The sequence below is a fragment of the Torulaspora delbrueckii genome, chromosome 5, assembly GCF_000243375.1.
Source record: "Torulaspora delbrueckii CBS 1146 chromosome 5, complete genome".
NCBI lineage: Eukaryota > Fungi > Ascomycota > Saccharomycetes > Saccharomycetales > Saccharomycetaceae > Torulaspora > Torulaspora delbrueckii.
In genome coordinates this window covers 393,205-407,899 of record NC_016505.1, presented here as the reverse complement: position 1 = coordinate 407,899, position 14,695 = coordinate 393,205, and the positions used below count along the sequence as shown (strand labels likewise).

Sequence of the window (14,695 nt, the reverse complement as noted above, 5' to 3'; positions counted from 1 at the left end):
TTTGGAACGTTTTACGCTCTGGTAGAAGGAAATATTGCTTATTCAGGTTGCGAAAACCTTTAGAAACTATTGAAACCGATCTAATTTGGTTGTTCGTTCGTTTACATTCTCGCCAAGTATTTTGATCCCTAGTGTGTTAGTTTTCATCTCTGGCAAAGTTTAGGATGTGTAGTACCCCCAGGTTGGACACATTGAAAGAGGAGGACAGTTATTTAGGACTACAGAGTAAAGGTGTGGTTGACAGAGAAATGAGTCCCAGCGCAGAATTATTTAGAGGTAATCGCGCAGTTTCACCGTATTGCAATGGATCTACCGCGAACACAAAGTCAAGAAATGGTAGTATATCGAGTAACAGTGTCAGTACTAACAGTAAGACTGTTGGTTTGGGACTCGCGCGTCGACCAAGTGACAATCTGCTGCTCAATATGACTGCTCTTGATGATACGGGAAAGCTCAATGATGATTCAGTACCGTTAAATGCTGGATGTGGTCTGCCGCCTCCAAGAAAGAATTTTGTTACGAGGAGTGAGAAATCAGATAGACCAATCTCCAATGACTCGATTGCAACAAGAACCACAGAGCTTTTCTCTTCTAACTCTTCAGATGTAAATTCCCGTTCTTCGTCTCTGGAGAATGATAATAGGAACGATAATGCGAGCAAAAGTGATAGTGGCACTGATGATGATTCGGTCCTGGAGATTTCGTCGCAAAAAAACTCATCAGCGCACAGTTATGGTGATGAGACCATTCGTTCTGCAAAGGACTCGAGTAAAGATGGGAGTGGAGCTACGGCACAAAGAACTCGATATTTCTTTAATAACGGCAGCAAGGCTCAATCACAGATATCATTTGCAGGGACGACTAGTACCTTAAACTCACCGGCAAAGACGTTAGATAATACTACGCTACAACAGCCATCTTTACCTACTGCATCACCACTTTATCAACATTCCAATAGCACATCCGCGATCTTAACTAACAAGGCGCGATTAACTCCATCACAGAGGTATCGTTTGCGTAAAGCTCAAAATGAGACCGTTTTGAGGAAATCAATCAGAAGAAAGGAAAAGTTTTATGATGAACAAGAGAAGAATTCAGATCTACCGAACGATTTTGAAAATTTGTCGATTTGGAACATACCGATGGCCTCAGCATCTACTAGTACCTTTCTGAATTCATCACAATTGAGCTTGAGCAAGACCGAAACGCATCGCTCACATGGCAAGCGATCAAATCATAATGTTTCTTCGACTAATGAACTTTCGTTCCTTGATTCATGCGAGATGCCGACATCCCCAATTCCTGGTGTCAACCGAACTACTGATTTCCAGTACATGCAACAAACCTCCAAAAATCTGACCTCTGTTTATAAGCATTCTTCCAGCAGACTGTCTGAGAGCAAATTGTCCGAACGTACAGCCTCGGCAGATTTCCTTCCAATAGAATTCAAGACTGCTAGCGACCTTGGCCTAGAAGATTTGAAGCTTGTTTCTGAGGATAAATTGGGAATTACTAGTCATTCAAGGCCAAGTTGGTTACCCCCAAAGGATCCAGAGGAGAGAAAACTCCACGATGCACAGATATCGAAGAGTACAAGTATGGCTTCGATAGAACAGCTAGACAGGAGCAAAGAACGAGAGGAGAGGCTCATCAAAAACGAGACAAATCGACAGAAATATGTTCTCCTGCTGGATAGAGACATCACGAGGAATTCTTCGTTGCAAGATTTGAAGAAGTTGATCTGGGAGACCCCACTTACAGATGAGACAAGGTATCAGGTGTATGATGAGATATTGCAGAGCAACATCAGGCTAGTGACAGGAAAATACGTAGAACAATTCGATGACCTGTTCAAACTACTAAATGAGATGGATTTTCCTCGTAACAAAGAAGCTGAGATTGAAGAGCTTATCAATATGGGAATACGACGCAAGGCAGCGGGCAAGGAAAAAATATCGAAAGATCTTCCACTGATGTTGAAACTCAAGTCCATCTCACGACAGGGCTTGATTCCAGGTGATGAGCTTCTATTTCATCATTTTCTTCTTAGCCAATCATTCACTTCATTGAAGCAGGTATGGGAGGTTGTGAATCTCATTCAAATGACATGTTTCAATGATCTCTGCAAGGAAAAATTCAATCAAAGGGTTTTAAACTCTCGTGGTGTAGTGGCTCATTACTTACTAAGAGGTGATGATTTTAAAAAAGAGTTCAATCCAACCTGTCTTAATGCCACAACCTGGTGGAACGTTTTGGAAAGAATAGACCACTCTCTTTTCATGTGGGTCATCGACATCATCGTTGTCTCTAACAATCAGTGCTTCAAGAAGTATCCCGTCAATAAAGAAGCATTCGCTGAAAAGCACTGGGAGCAATACAGAGCCAAGCACGTGGTTGTTAACTACAAGATCCTTGCTTCTCTTGTCCTGGACGTGCTTCTCAACTACCATTTCGGTTTCGATGACCTCAAGAGCCTGTCAAGCCTCAATGACTCGAACTTTTGCATACCGATGCCCATGGATTACATCATAGATACAGAGACCGTGAACTCCATGTTCATCCGCAAATGGTTGCATTATTATAAGAAGTTCTAGTAACCTCTACATATATAATCTTTTACTCATAATATATTCGACCTCGATGATTTTTTCACTCAATCCTTATCTTCCTGCATCGAAGCTTTTTCTCGAAATAATAAATATGATTAAAAAGCACTTGATAGAGAAGAACTTTGACTGATTGGCATCCAGCAAGCCCATATTCACTTGCTAGATGACTGAAATGTCCTGTCAGGGGTCTATATGGCCCATAATTTCGAGCATAAGTGGCTCTGTGTCATTTTTCAGTTCATTCATCTCTCTATTCCCACAAATCATCGAGACATTTCGCGATAAGACCGTAGAAGGTCTTTCACCTTATTTCCTACTAGCATGGGTCGCTGGCGATATCACCACTTTGAGTGGGGCAATCTTGACTAAGCAGCTGCTATTTCAAGTTGTTATGGCCGCATATTTTCTGGCGAACGACCTATTCGTATGTGGACAGTATTACTATTATGGGATTCTATACCAAAACAGATTAGCAACTACTGGTCACGAATCTAAACCTCGAATTACAGAAGAAAATGAAATGGGGGCCACTAGCGGAAGAAGTACAAAGAACTCTGCCATTGCAAGTGCTCTAGCGGTCGCAAGCACGATTGGAACTGCTGAAGCGCTTCCAGTTAAAACAATGATAGCGAGCATAATATACAATAAAACAGCTCCAGCTACACCACCTGATAATGGTTCCGATTCAGATGTCGGAAGAGCACTTTCATGGGCTGGAGCTGTCTTTTACGTTGGCGCCCGTATTCCACAATTGTGGAAGAACTACAAAAGAAAATCCACCGATGGTATCGCACCATTTCTATTCATCACGACTCTATTGTGCAATTTGACCTACGATCTGAACATTTTGACAAGTTGTGAATTTATCGGCAGTACTGATCGTAAGGCCTTTATATCAAATGCTTTACCTTTCCTTCTAGGAGCTTCAATAACGATCCTACTCGATATGATCTACTTTTATCAGCACTATGTGCTCTACGCTTCAGACATGAGGTTAAGAGCTCTCGAATGCGAACAGGCACAGTCAGAAGTTGCAGAGACTAGCCCTCTCTTACACCCACAGCAGCACTGATCAACCAGAAGCCATTGTTAAAATCCCTCGAGCCATTTAGTTTTATCAATTGAACTGATCAGCTTTTGGTAAACTTTATTGTAATATTTCGTTGCTCTTCTATTTCAGCGTCGTCTCAGTAGGGGATGACGTACAGCTTCCTTTAACAATCGATATATAAACGCATTAATAATACAACAAAGGAACAACATTCGATTCATTTCCTCGAGTCAAAAATACGCTAAAACAATGTCTAGAGTGGTTACTTTAAACAATGGTATGAAGATGCCTTTGGTGGGCTTGGGTTGCTGGAAGATTCCCAACGAAGTTTGTGCTTCCCAGGTATACGAAGCTATTAAGATCGGTTATAGACTATTTGATGGTGCTCAGGACTATGGCAATGAAAAAGAAGTCGGTCAAGGTATTCGTAAGGCCATCGATGAAGGTATCGTTAAGCGTGAAGAGTTGTTCGTTGTGTCCAAGTTATGGAACAGTTTCCATGACCCAAAGAATGTGAAAGCAGCTTTGCAAAGGACTTTAGATGACATGAAATTGGATTACTTGGATTTATTCTACATTCATTTCCCAATTGCATTGAAGTTCGTCCCTTTCAAGGAGAAATACCCACCAGGGTTGTACACTGGTTCTCAGGATGAGAAACAAGGTACTATGTCTGAAGAAAACGTTCCTATCATCGACACATACCGTGCTCTGGAGCAATTGGTTGATGAAGGTTTGATAAAATCCATTGGTATCTCGAACTTTTCCGGTTCCATCATCATGGACTTGCTCCGTGGCTGTAGAATTAAGCCAGTCGCTCTGCAAATTGAACACCACCCTTACCTGACACAGGAGAGATTGGTGCACTATGTAAAGTTACAAGGCTTGCAAGTGGTCGCTTACTCCTCCTTCGGTCCACAATCCTTCATCGAGATGGGCAGCGACCTTGCAAAGACCACTCCACCTCTCTTTGAAAATCCAAAGATCATTGAAATTGCAAAGAACCACGGTAAGGAAATCTCCCCATCGCAAGTGTTACTAAGATGGGCTACCCAAAACAATGTAGCTGTGATTCCAAAATCTTCAAAGAAAGAAAGATTACATGATAATCTGCACATTGACGATAAATTGACCTTGACAGATCAAGAATTGAAGGAGATTTCAGCACTGAACAAGAACATTAGATTCAACGATCCATATACCTGGAATGACAAGAATCCATTCCCTATCTTTGACTAATCTGTATGATTATATAGTACTAAAATGTCTTTATACGATTTGCGACTAGTTAATCACAACTCATCTCCACTATTAAACAGCACTGAAAGGCCTCCAGGATGTCCAAACTAAGTCGCAAGGTTAATGTTCTGATGCCGGAACCAATTACGCTCATGGATGATGAGCGATCGATCCAGGAGAGTATGAGTGGTGAGGCAGAAGATGCGTCAGACCAAAATTTCACTTTCTTAAAGGCCCATGTCACTGATTGCACAGTGGTAAACGGAGAGAACGGTTCCAAGTTTGCCGTTTGGAAGGTTTCGTTAGTCTTACAATCGTTCGATCACAACGGTGCCTATCGTCCTTGTATCGACGTCTACAAGAGATACTCTGAATTTCATAAGTTCAGAGAGTCACTGGTACGAAAATGTAAAGAAGCAAACTTACACACAGTTGATATCCCAAGGCTGCCGCCTCGAGTGAAGTGGTACGAAACCTGGAGGTATCAAGATGTCAATCTCAACAAGGTTTGGCTAGCCAAGAGACGACAGGGACTGGATTATTTCATGAACAAGGTTTTGCTTAATAGTACACTGGTTTCGACAGCTAGAGATCTCATCGTGAAATTTCTCGAGGAAACCGCTATCACCAAATCTAATTAACCATACAATAATCTAAACATTGGATCGCGATCACCTGTAGTGCGATTCTCTTACTAAGTAGTCACTCCCTTGGCTGGACTCTTTTTTCATTTTGTAAGCGGGATTGGAAAATCGATGGAAGCCTCGAACTCTTGAACGAGTAATAAAAAGTACTTAAGTAATTGTGTATTAGAGGTTATTTTATGTATTTTGCAAGATCTGTTGTTGGTAGGTTGACAAGACAATTTAGTAATACAAGAAGTACAATGACTGCAAGCCATCAAAGAGTGACAATTATCGGTTCCGGACCTGCTGCCCACACGGCAGCTATCTACTTGGCAAGAGCAGAGATCAAGCCAACTTTGTATGAGGGTATGTTTGCTAATGGTGTTGCTGCTGGTGGTCAACTGACTACGACTACTGAAATTGAAAATTTCCCTGGGTTTCCAGAGGGTTTGACTGGTAGTGAACTTATGGAGAGAATGAAGCAACAATCTGAGAGATTCGGTACTGAAATCATTACTGAAACTGTGGCTAAAGTGGACCTTTCTTCAAAACCATTTAAATTCTGGACCGAGTTCAATGAGGATGCTGATCCTATCACTACTGATGCTATTATCTTGGCGACGGGTGCGTCTGCTAAGAGAATGAATTTGCCAGGTGAAGAGACTTACTGGCAACAAGGTATCTCTGCATGCGCTGTCTGTGATGGTGCTGTGCCCATTTTCAGGAACAAACCATTGGCTGTGATCGGTGGTGGTGACTCTGCATGTGAAGAAGCTGGTTTCTTGACCAAATACGGTTCCAAAGTTTATATGCTTGTGAGAAAGGATCATCTACGTGCCTCTACTATTATGCAAAGACGTGTTGAGAAGAATGAGAAGATTGAAATTCTCTACAACCACGTTGGCTTGGAGGCTAAAGGTGATGGTAAATTGCTAAACTCTCTAAGGGTCAAGAACGTCAAGACTAACGAGGAGAGCGACCTGCAAGTAAATGGTCTATTCTATGCCATCGGTCACACTCCAGCTACTAAGATTGTTCAAGGACAAGTTGCCACAGATGAAGCCGGCTACATCCAGACAACTAAGGGTTCTGCAGAGACTTCAGTTCCAGGTTTCTTCGCCGCAGGTGACGTTCAAGATTCCAGGTACAGACAAGCCATTACCAGTGCTGGCAGCGGCTGTATGGCTGCATTGGATGCTGAAAGATACTTGTCTGCCCTAGAGTAGATACAAGTTCAGATAAAATATGTATTTCACAACGATATGTTTTAGCTTTTGTACTTAGCGTTTCTTCAATTGTAAACTTTTAACTTGTTCGTCAAGTCTCTTAACCTTATTCTGTATCTCTTCCAGATCACCATTTAATCTAATTCTTTCATTAACGATATTTTGTTCCCATTGTCTGAATCTTTGTTCTTCGGCCTTAACTTGATCTGTGAAATATTTCTTCAAAGCATTCTCTTCCTCTTTGTATTTTGGATTGTGTGACAATTTTCTAGCGGGAGCTCTTAATGGAACTGTAGAGGATGAATTTGATTCCTCGGTGCCCGATGAATTACCTTCCAATCTCAACCTTCTGTAAGTCTCGTAATGCAATTCTTGGGTGGTCAAGATTAAATCTAGCAGGTTGGTTCTCAATAGCAAGCTTCTTAGCTTACGGAAATCGCAATGGTTGTCATTCTCAATCTCGACCACACCCCATGGGTACCTCCTTCCGATCACTTGTTTACCTTGACCATTGTCAAATTTTTTCTCAGAACCAATTATAGCGAATGGCATTGATTCGATCAATTGCCTTGCGTGTTCCATTGCAGCAAGATCCTGATTCGAGTTTAGATCAGATTCTCTTTCTCTCTCGAGCGGCGGAGTGAAAATCCGAATCTCTTGAGCTTCTATAACTTGCCTGATTCTCAATTTGAACGCAGTCAGTTCCTGTGCGGTTAAAGTATCCGATTTGGCGATCACTGGGATCAGATTAGCCCTCGTTGAGATACGTTTCATAGTTTCAATATCCAAGGGTTTCAAACCGTGGCCCGTAGGTCTAATGAAATATAACACGGCGTGCACCCTAAGATCAAACTTCACATCACGGTATGGTTGCTGCTCTTGACGCATGAAACTATCGTGTTGATCGTCGATGAAATCAATAATTGATTGCCACGATTTATTGTTATTAACGTTATCACCGAACCCTGGCGTGTCAATCACATTAACGCGTAGATTGAAGTTCTTTTCCTCGAGAAGCGCACGAATGATGTCGATTTCGACAGTTCTCTTGATAGGAAGATGACGACGTTGCTGAAAATCAGAATGTTTCAAGGTCGTTTGAAACAATGTATTGATAAAAGTGGTCTTACCGAGACCACTTTCACCACATACCATCATCGTGAAAGATCCACCTCTTTCACTAACGATCTTGTATCTCTGGTTGGGCAAATTTGAAATCCCAATTGTCTGCACACCACTCGCCACAGGGGCACCCATAGATTCTGCCTCAATGGTCATTGATACTACTTGATTTCCACAACTTCTTGAAGCCCAAACAACTAAATAACTGGGCTATTTTGGCGTTCTGTCACTTGAAACTGATCGGGTTCGATTCACTATGAGGATTGAAATATCGCTCTGAACGTTATGAAGAGGGTAAAGCTTCTTTTATCACGTGATCTCATATCTCGGCGGTTAATAGTATAGTCATCTCTCTGGCGTAACTTTAGCTTTGAAATCATCAGCTTACCGCTATAGTTTGCAGTGTAGTCTTCTCACGATCAAGCATTCTATTCCTTTCTGTTTTCTTCAAAGTGGTATGAAAGGAAGAGAAAGGCTGGAATACAGCCGCCGAACAATTTAAATGCTCACAAACAAGAACGAAAATGTGACACGAAACCTCATAGAGGCATTTCTAGAGGTATAATGGGATTTGAGCGACCGAAGGTTGATAGCACAGGGGGCGTGAATGATATCCTTTGTCTCGTTGATATTCATATGTTTATATCGCCGCTTTCCTTGAGTAAGCTTGAGGGAAACAGGGTTGAAGAATAGTATCCGTCTGTGCAAAGTGAAGTTATAATCTCATGTCAAGTAAACAAGGCTCGCTGATAAGCTATGAAGGTTACAGGCTCGATCTATGACTGTAGGAGAAAACCACGTGACTACTTGTTAATTCTCAGTCTTTTCAGCTATTATGAGTCAAGAAGATAGTCATGAATTGAGTTTATTAAGAGCTCCAGCACCTCCTACTAACTCCAGATATGGCGGATTCCAAGGCTCTAATTGACTATACAAAGAGGCTTCTAGTGGAACCGCCGCAATTAACTCCACAGGATCTGAATCATGCGATTGATCTCGTTATAGCTCTTTTATCCCAAGACAATGACGATAAACTACAGAATTACGTCGTGGTATCGAGTTTTCTGACATCTTTGAGAACCACGGGACTCGATCATAAGGCAGAATATATTGCAGAGGCCGCAAAAGCGGTGCTTGCTCACTCAGACACAGTTGATCTTTCCGAGCATGTAAAGCCCGGTGAAGTGGTATTGGACATTGTTGGTACAGGAGGTGATGGTCAAAACACTTTCAATGTTTCAACCTCTGCTGCAATAGTTGCTGCAGGCATCCCAGGTGTGAAGGTGTGCAAGCACGGTGGTAAGGCGTCTACTTCCAATAGCGGAGCGGGCGATCTGGTAGGTCAACTAGGATGTGATGTTTCCAAAATTAACCAAAAGACGGCTCCAATTCTATGGCACAATGATAACACTTTCATTTTTCTGCTGGCACCTTACTTTCATAATGGTATGAAGATTGTCGCTGGGATTAGAAAGCTGCTCGGTATACCAACTATCTTTAACGTGCTGGGTCCTCTGATTCACCCCGTCAATCATGTTAACAGGAGAATCCTTGGGGTCTACTCTAAGGATTTGGCTCCCGAGTATGCTCGGGCCGCAGCTTTGGTATACCCTGATAGTGAAACATACATCGTCTGGGGTCATGTCGGGCTCGACGAAGTCTCCCCAATTGGTGACACGACCGTTTGGCATGTTGACCCATCAAACCGCGACGGGATAAGAACTTTTGAACTTAATCCGAGCATGTTCGGCCTGTCAGAGCACGCATTGGCACAGTGCAAATCCTACGGGCCAGCCGAGAATGCACATATTCTGAAGAACGAAATATTAAAGGGCAAGTACCATCTAGGTGACAATAATGCCATCTATGACTACATTTTACTAAATACAGCCGTTTTGTACTGTCTGAGTCAGGGACACCAGAACTGGAAGCTCGGTATTCAAAAGGCAGAGGAAAGTATCCATTCTGGAGAGTCCATCAGGGCCTTAGAGCACTTCCTATCGGACGTTGAAAGTTTATAAGTCTTTTTTATAGGGCATGGCGATAGATCTTGAAGCGCGTAGCACAAAAAGATATACAAACAATAACATAACGATAGAAACACGAAAGAATTAAGAGTAAAGGCTACCTAGATGGATGAAACTGTTAACAAGTCCGCTAGAGACTTAAAGGACTTAGAGTTTACCCCGATAGGCTATGTTAGGGAGAAACAAAACGGTAAGCGAACCAAAGGGAGTATCGGCGACGATGATCAAGCAGTACCGCGAAGGAAGACTCGTCGAACGAGTGTCAATGAGAGTTTTAACTCTACAAAAATGTTCAATGATGACTCGCAATTTGATGAGACCATACCACAGCTGAGATCAGATAAGGAAGGATTAATCAGCGATAAGAGGAATCTAATGGAAGAGCTCAAAGAGAATGCACCAACATCCAACCCTTTGAAAGAACAACAAGAGCAAATGCATAGGTTGAATACAGAAAACTACAATTTGAGGTTGAAATGTAACTCGTTACTAAAATTCTTAAACAATGTCACTGATCAGGGCGAACTAAAGAAAAGTTTAGGACTCTTGGATGAGATTCACGATTGGAAACAAAGGTACGAGAGGGTTACTGAAGATTTAACAGTTTTAAAGCGTAAATATGAGGACCTCGAAGACAAAGCTATGAATTCACAGGTCACCACGCCGCCACCGCCGGCAGCTAATGATGAACTTCAGAAGTTCGAAGAAAGATATCTGAGACTGCAAGATGAGTCCAGAGCAAGAGAAGAACAAATGCAAATGAAGATCGACATGCTAAAGTCAGACCTTAATACTCTTAATATTACGTTAACTACGAAGGATAATGATCTGGAAGAACAGGCACAGAAAATTCAAAGGCTGGGAAATCAATTGCAAGAATTTGATCACAAAGGGAGTGAATCTCTATTGCAGCTTGAAAAGCAGCTCGACCTCAAGACAGAATCAGTCAGAAATCTAGAACAGGAACTCGCCAAGCACAAGAGCTTGTTTGAAGGTAAAGATGATGAAATATTCAAATGTAGAGAGGTAATAAGAGACTTGGAGAAGAAATTATCAAGTTTTGCAGACTATGAGGAAAATTCAAGCGCTCAAAAGAGGATCATTGACGAAAAGAATGATAAAATTACAAGACTATCGGAATCCAATTTAAAGTTAAACCAAGAGATCGTTCATCTGAAAAATGATCAGGATAAACAGCGAAACGCATCCAACGTCTTAAAGGCGATAGAAAAAGATTTAGAGGGTCAAAAGAAAGAACTAGCAGATACTAGGCAGAAACTGAAGGAAGCCAATGAGTTATCCAAGAGTCTCGAAAATCAGATAATAGAAAATACTACCAAGGCATCAGAGAAAAACTCTACAAGAGTAAGAGAAAAAGAAGCTGAAATACAAAAGTTAAAGGATCAACTGAAGACGCTTAAAGAATCACATCATTTAGAGCTAAAGAATTCACAAGAAGGCAACGACTACGAAAAGAGAAGATTGTCTAGAGAAGTTTCATTACTGAGAGAGGAGGTACAGGCTATTCAAGAATCGTATGACCGAGAACTCGAAGTTTGGAAGACCAAATGTGAATCCCTTAATAAAGAGAATGAAAGGCTCATCAATCAGGAGATTGGTTCGATCGATGTTATTAAGAAAAAATTGAATGACAAATTGGCTGAAATCAAGCATCTGAACAATCTTGTAGAACAGCTAAAGATCGAGAAAACAGAGCTTAATGATAGATCCGTGCAATTACTAACATCTAAGGACAGATACAAAGAAGAGCTCAAAAAGATTGTATACAAGTTCGAACATCTATCGAAAGAATACATAAGGCTGCGCGAGACGAAAGAAGCTGGCATTGATGACGCCCAGGGCTCTAGCTCGTGGAGAGAAAAGTACAACACCATGAAGCAAAGATTGCTTGATGAATTAAAACTTCTGCAACAGGAGAATTTGTCCCTTGAGAGAAAGCTACTAGAATCCCGCAGTAAAAACATAGAGAACGGTAATCAACAGCAGCGCTCAAGTTCTAATTCGCAGGATCGAATTGACTATTATAAATTAAAATATCACGGTGAGGTGAAACAAAACGACGATCTAAAGACCATGAACGAATATTTGAATCGTGTTCTGCGAGCTATCTCGCAGCATGTAAGACTAGATTTGTTGAAGATTAAGAATGAAGTCGGTAGCGAACTTCCCACATACTTCACATCATACAGACAGCACCTTCGAAGCAGCAGTTTTACCCCAGTGCATCGCCCAAGTTTCAAAACGATTGCACTTTTCGTCCAGGCCTGCGTCAGAATGAAGCAAACAGCTCTCAGACGTCGCTGGGACGAACAAAGGCTACACTATCTGCAAAGAAAGATGGCACTCCAAGATGACCGCATCAGTTGGTAAAGACATTCAACCTTTTAGACATTTGTAATCCTGAATGATATGTTTTAATCTGAATTTGAAACTCTCCGAGATTTGTGCAATCTGATCCATCATATCGAAATGGTTCTCTAATTCTTGGCATTTTTTCAAAATCTCATCGAATCCCTGAATATTCTTCTCAATCACCCCCTCCACAATGCCATCTGTAATCAATTCGTTATGACGTTTACATATCGCTATGGTTTCCATCTGAATGCTTGTCACATAGTCATTAATCTTGTAAAGCAAGTAATCATAATCCACACTTAACTTATCGATCCCCAGAGGGTCCTCATTTGTCGCTCCAGTATTCACACCACTCGACATGGTCTTTGAAGTACTACTACTTGCCACTCCCGGCACTCAAAGAGTTCAATGACTCCTTACGAGCTGTTTCCTTCAAATTTTGTAACTTTCATCTTTATTATCATGAAATCGCTGGTCGCCCTTAGCAGGAAAAGTGAAAAAGGAGAAGGTATACAATATTAAAACACAATTGATAAGTAAACTGATATAGACACAGAGGTCATACTAGTCGGTTTTTCGCCATGTCTCAAGGCATTTACCTTACAGATGCTCCTGTGAGAAGACCAGCTCCAGTTGGGAACCCATTGCTGAGGAAAGTGCAACGTGCTTGTAGATTATCTTTGCCCGAGCCAGATCTGGCATTGAACCTGGATGTGGCCGATTATATCAATGAGAAGCAAGGTCCCTGTCCTAGAGATGCGGTCATTGCCATTGTCAAGCTAATCAACAGCAGAGACACACATACTGCAGTTTTCGCTTTGGCCCTATTGGATGTGTTGGTCAAGAATTGTGGGTACCCATTGCACTTACAAATATCTCGTAAAGAGTTTTTGAATGAGTTAGTCAAGAGATTCCCTGAGCATCCTCCTTTGCGTTATTCTAAAGTGCAGAGATTGGTTCTTACTGCGATTGAAGAATGGTATCAGACTATCTGCAAACATGCTGCATACAAGGATGATCTGGGTTTTATCAGGGACATGCATAGATTGCTCAAATACAAGGGCTATGTTTTTCCAAAGATCAACGAGTCAGATTTGTCAGTTCTAAGACCTAGTGATCATTTAAAGTCACCGAGCGAGATTCAGAAGGAGCAAGAAGTTGCACAGGCTGCTAAGTTGGAAGAATTGATCAGACGTGGTAGACCAGAAGATTTGAGGGAAGCTAACAAGTTGATGAAGGTCATGGCGGGATTCAAGCAGGATAATGCCAACGAGGCAAAACAGACTATCGCTAACGAGTTGAATAAGTTGAAGAGGAAAGCGGACTTGCTGAACGAAATGTTGAGCTCTACTGATAGTCCAGATTTACAGGATGACACTATTTCTTCATTGTATTCTAACCTCAAAGGCGCCCAACCAAAATTCCAGAAAATCATCGAAGAAGAACATGAGGATGATAATTTGGTACAAGATCTGTTGAAATTTAACGACACGGTCAATCAGTTGTTGACTAAATTCGATCTTCTTAAAGCTGGCGACTCCACCTCTGCTTCACAAATCCATCCTTCAAACATTGCTACATCACCTGAACCGACCACCATTGGTAGCTCCGGTGGCGCTTTAGCCAAGGAGATCAATTTGATAGATTTCGATGACGACAATGAGACAACCTCATCATCTCCTGCTCCAGCACAGACTGGTTCAGGTGATGTCGTGGCAGATCTGCTCGGCGATTTGTCTGACCTATCGGTCTCTTCAAACTCTAATGCCCAAAATTTTGGCCTGGGTGGAAGCATCGCATTGGGCTCATCTCAAGCAACCACTGAAGTTTCCGGTTCTTCCAACTTGGACTTATTGGGTGGCTTCTCCTCATCAGGTAACGCTGCTCCTGCCTCCGCTGCTCTACAAGGTAAGGCAAACGATTTTGATCTACTTGGAGACTTTGTTCGTTCTTCCTCCGCCGCTCCTTCGAATACGACCATTTTGGTCAACGAGTCCAAGAATTTAAAGATCGAATTTGATGTTACTAGAGAATCATCCTCAACAATCAAGGTGAAAACTTTTTTCTCAAATGTCTCTTCAGCTTCAATTTCTGACTTGGAATTTTTAGTGGCAGTACCAAAGAGTATGACTTTAAGGTTGCAACCGCAGTCGGGTAGTTTCCTAGGTGCATTTACCAATAAGGCTGTAACTCAGGAAGCTTACATAGACAATGCTCAAGCAAACTCACCAAATCCTCTAAAAGTTAAATGGAAGGCTACCTATAAAATAAACGGGAAGTCGATCGATGAGACTGCTATCTTTATCCTTCCCAAAGTGTAACCATGATGAATTCGGTATGCTTCGCCGCTTGGTTTGGTGATATCACAAAACCTGGCATTGATACACACTACTGTATAAGTTTGTACTAAGAGAAAGAC

At 41.7% G+C, this 14,695-nt stretch overlaps 10 protein-coding genes across 10 annotated transcripts; 8 read left to right on the top strand and 2 right to left on the bottom strand.

Moving 5' to 3' along the window:
- Nucleotides 1-164: 164 nt before the first annotated feature.
- Nucleotides 165-2,594, top strand: TDEL0E02170 (uncharacterized protein; the record flags this gene model as incomplete). The annotated part of the gene is made up of 1 exon (XM_003681623.1): nt 165-2,594. One exon carries the CDS (start codon nt 165-167, stop codon nt 2,592-2,594), a length of 2,430 nt encoding a protein of 809 aa, XP_003681671.1.
- Nucleotides 2,595-2,772: 178 nt separating this feature from the next.
- On the top strand, nt 2,773-3,681 carry YPQ2 (Ypq2p; the record flags this gene model as incomplete). Its single annotated transcript, XM_003681622.1, has 1 exon — nt 2,773-3,681. The coding sequence occupies one exon, from the start codon at nt 2,773-2,775 to the stop codon at nt 3,679-3,681; it is 909 nt and encodes a 302-aa protein (XP_003681670.1).
- A 228-nt stretch (nt 3,682-3,909) lies between these two features.
- GRE3 (trifunctional aldehyde reductase/xylose reductase/glucose 1-dehydrogenase (NADP(+))) lies at nt 3,910-4,899 on the top strand (the record flags this gene model as incomplete). The annotated part of the gene is made up of 1 exon (XM_003681621.1): nt 3,910-4,899. The coding sequence occupies one exon, from the start codon at nt 3,910-3,912 to the stop codon at nt 4,897-4,899; it is 990 nt and encodes a 329-aa protein (XP_003681669.1).
- A 98-nt stretch (nt 4,900-4,997) lies between these two features.
- On the top strand, nt 4,998-5,540 carry YPT35 (Ypt35p; the record flags this gene model as incomplete). The annotated part of the gene is made up of 1 exon (XM_003681620.1): nt 4,998-5,540. The coding sequence occupies one exon, from the start codon at nt 4,998-5,000 to the stop codon at nt 5,538-5,540; it is 543 nt and encodes a 180-aa protein (XP_003681668.1).
- Nucleotides 5,541-5,722: 182 nt separating this feature from the next.
- On the top strand, nt 5,723-6,751 carry TDEL0E02130 (thioredoxin-disulfide reductase; the record flags this gene model as incomplete). The annotated part of the gene is made up of 1 exon (XM_003681619.1): nt 5,723-6,751. The coding sequence occupies one exon, from the start codon at nt 5,723-5,725 to the stop codon at nt 6,749-6,751; it is 1,029 nt and encodes a 342-aa protein (XP_003681667.1).
- A 54-nt stretch (nt 6,752-6,805) lies between these two features.
- CDC12 (septin CDC12) lies at nt 6,806-8,029 on the bottom strand (the record flags this gene model as incomplete). Its single annotated transcript, XM_003681618.1, has 1 exon — nt 6,806-8,029. One exon carries the CDS (start codon nt 8,027-8,029, stop codon nt 6,806-6,808), a length of 1,224 nt encoding a protein of 407 aa, XP_003681666.1.
- A 746-nt stretch (nt 8,030-8,775) lies between these two features.
- On the top strand, nt 8,776-9,894 carry TRP4 (anthranilate phosphoribosyltransferase; the record flags this gene model as incomplete). Its single annotated transcript, XM_003681617.1, has 1 exon — nt 8,776-9,894. The coding sequence occupies one exon, from the start codon at nt 8,776-8,778 to the stop codon at nt 9,892-9,894; it is 1,119 nt and encodes a 372-aa protein (XP_003681665.1).
- A 111-nt stretch (nt 9,895-10,005) lies between these two features.
- Nucleotides 10,006-12,291, top strand: SPC110 (Spc110p; the record flags this gene model as incomplete). The annotated part of the gene is made up of 1 exon (XM_003681616.1): nt 10,006-12,291. The coding sequence occupies one exon, from the start codon at nt 10,006-10,008 to the stop codon at nt 12,289-12,291; it is 2,286 nt and encodes a 761-aa protein (XP_003681664.1).
- Nucleotides 12,292-12,297: 6 nt separating this feature from the next.
- CNL1 (Cnl1p) lies at nt 12,298-12,636 on the bottom strand (the record flags this gene model as incomplete). The annotated part of the gene is made up of 1 exon (XM_003681615.1): nt 12,298-12,636. The coding sequence occupies one exon, from the start codon at nt 12,634-12,636 to the stop codon at nt 12,298-12,300; it is 339 nt and encodes a 112-aa protein (XP_003681663.1).
- A 221-nt stretch (nt 12,637-12,857) lies between these two features.
- TDEL0E02080 (uncharacterized protein) lies at nt 12,858-14,597 on the top strand (the record flags this gene model as incomplete). The annotated part of the gene is made up of 1 exon (XM_003681614.1): nt 12,858-14,597. The coding sequence occupies one exon, from the start codon at nt 12,858-12,860 to the stop codon at nt 14,595-14,597; it is 1,740 nt and encodes a 579-aa protein (XP_003681662.1).
- Between the last annotated feature and the right edge of the window lie 98 nt (nt 14,598-14,695).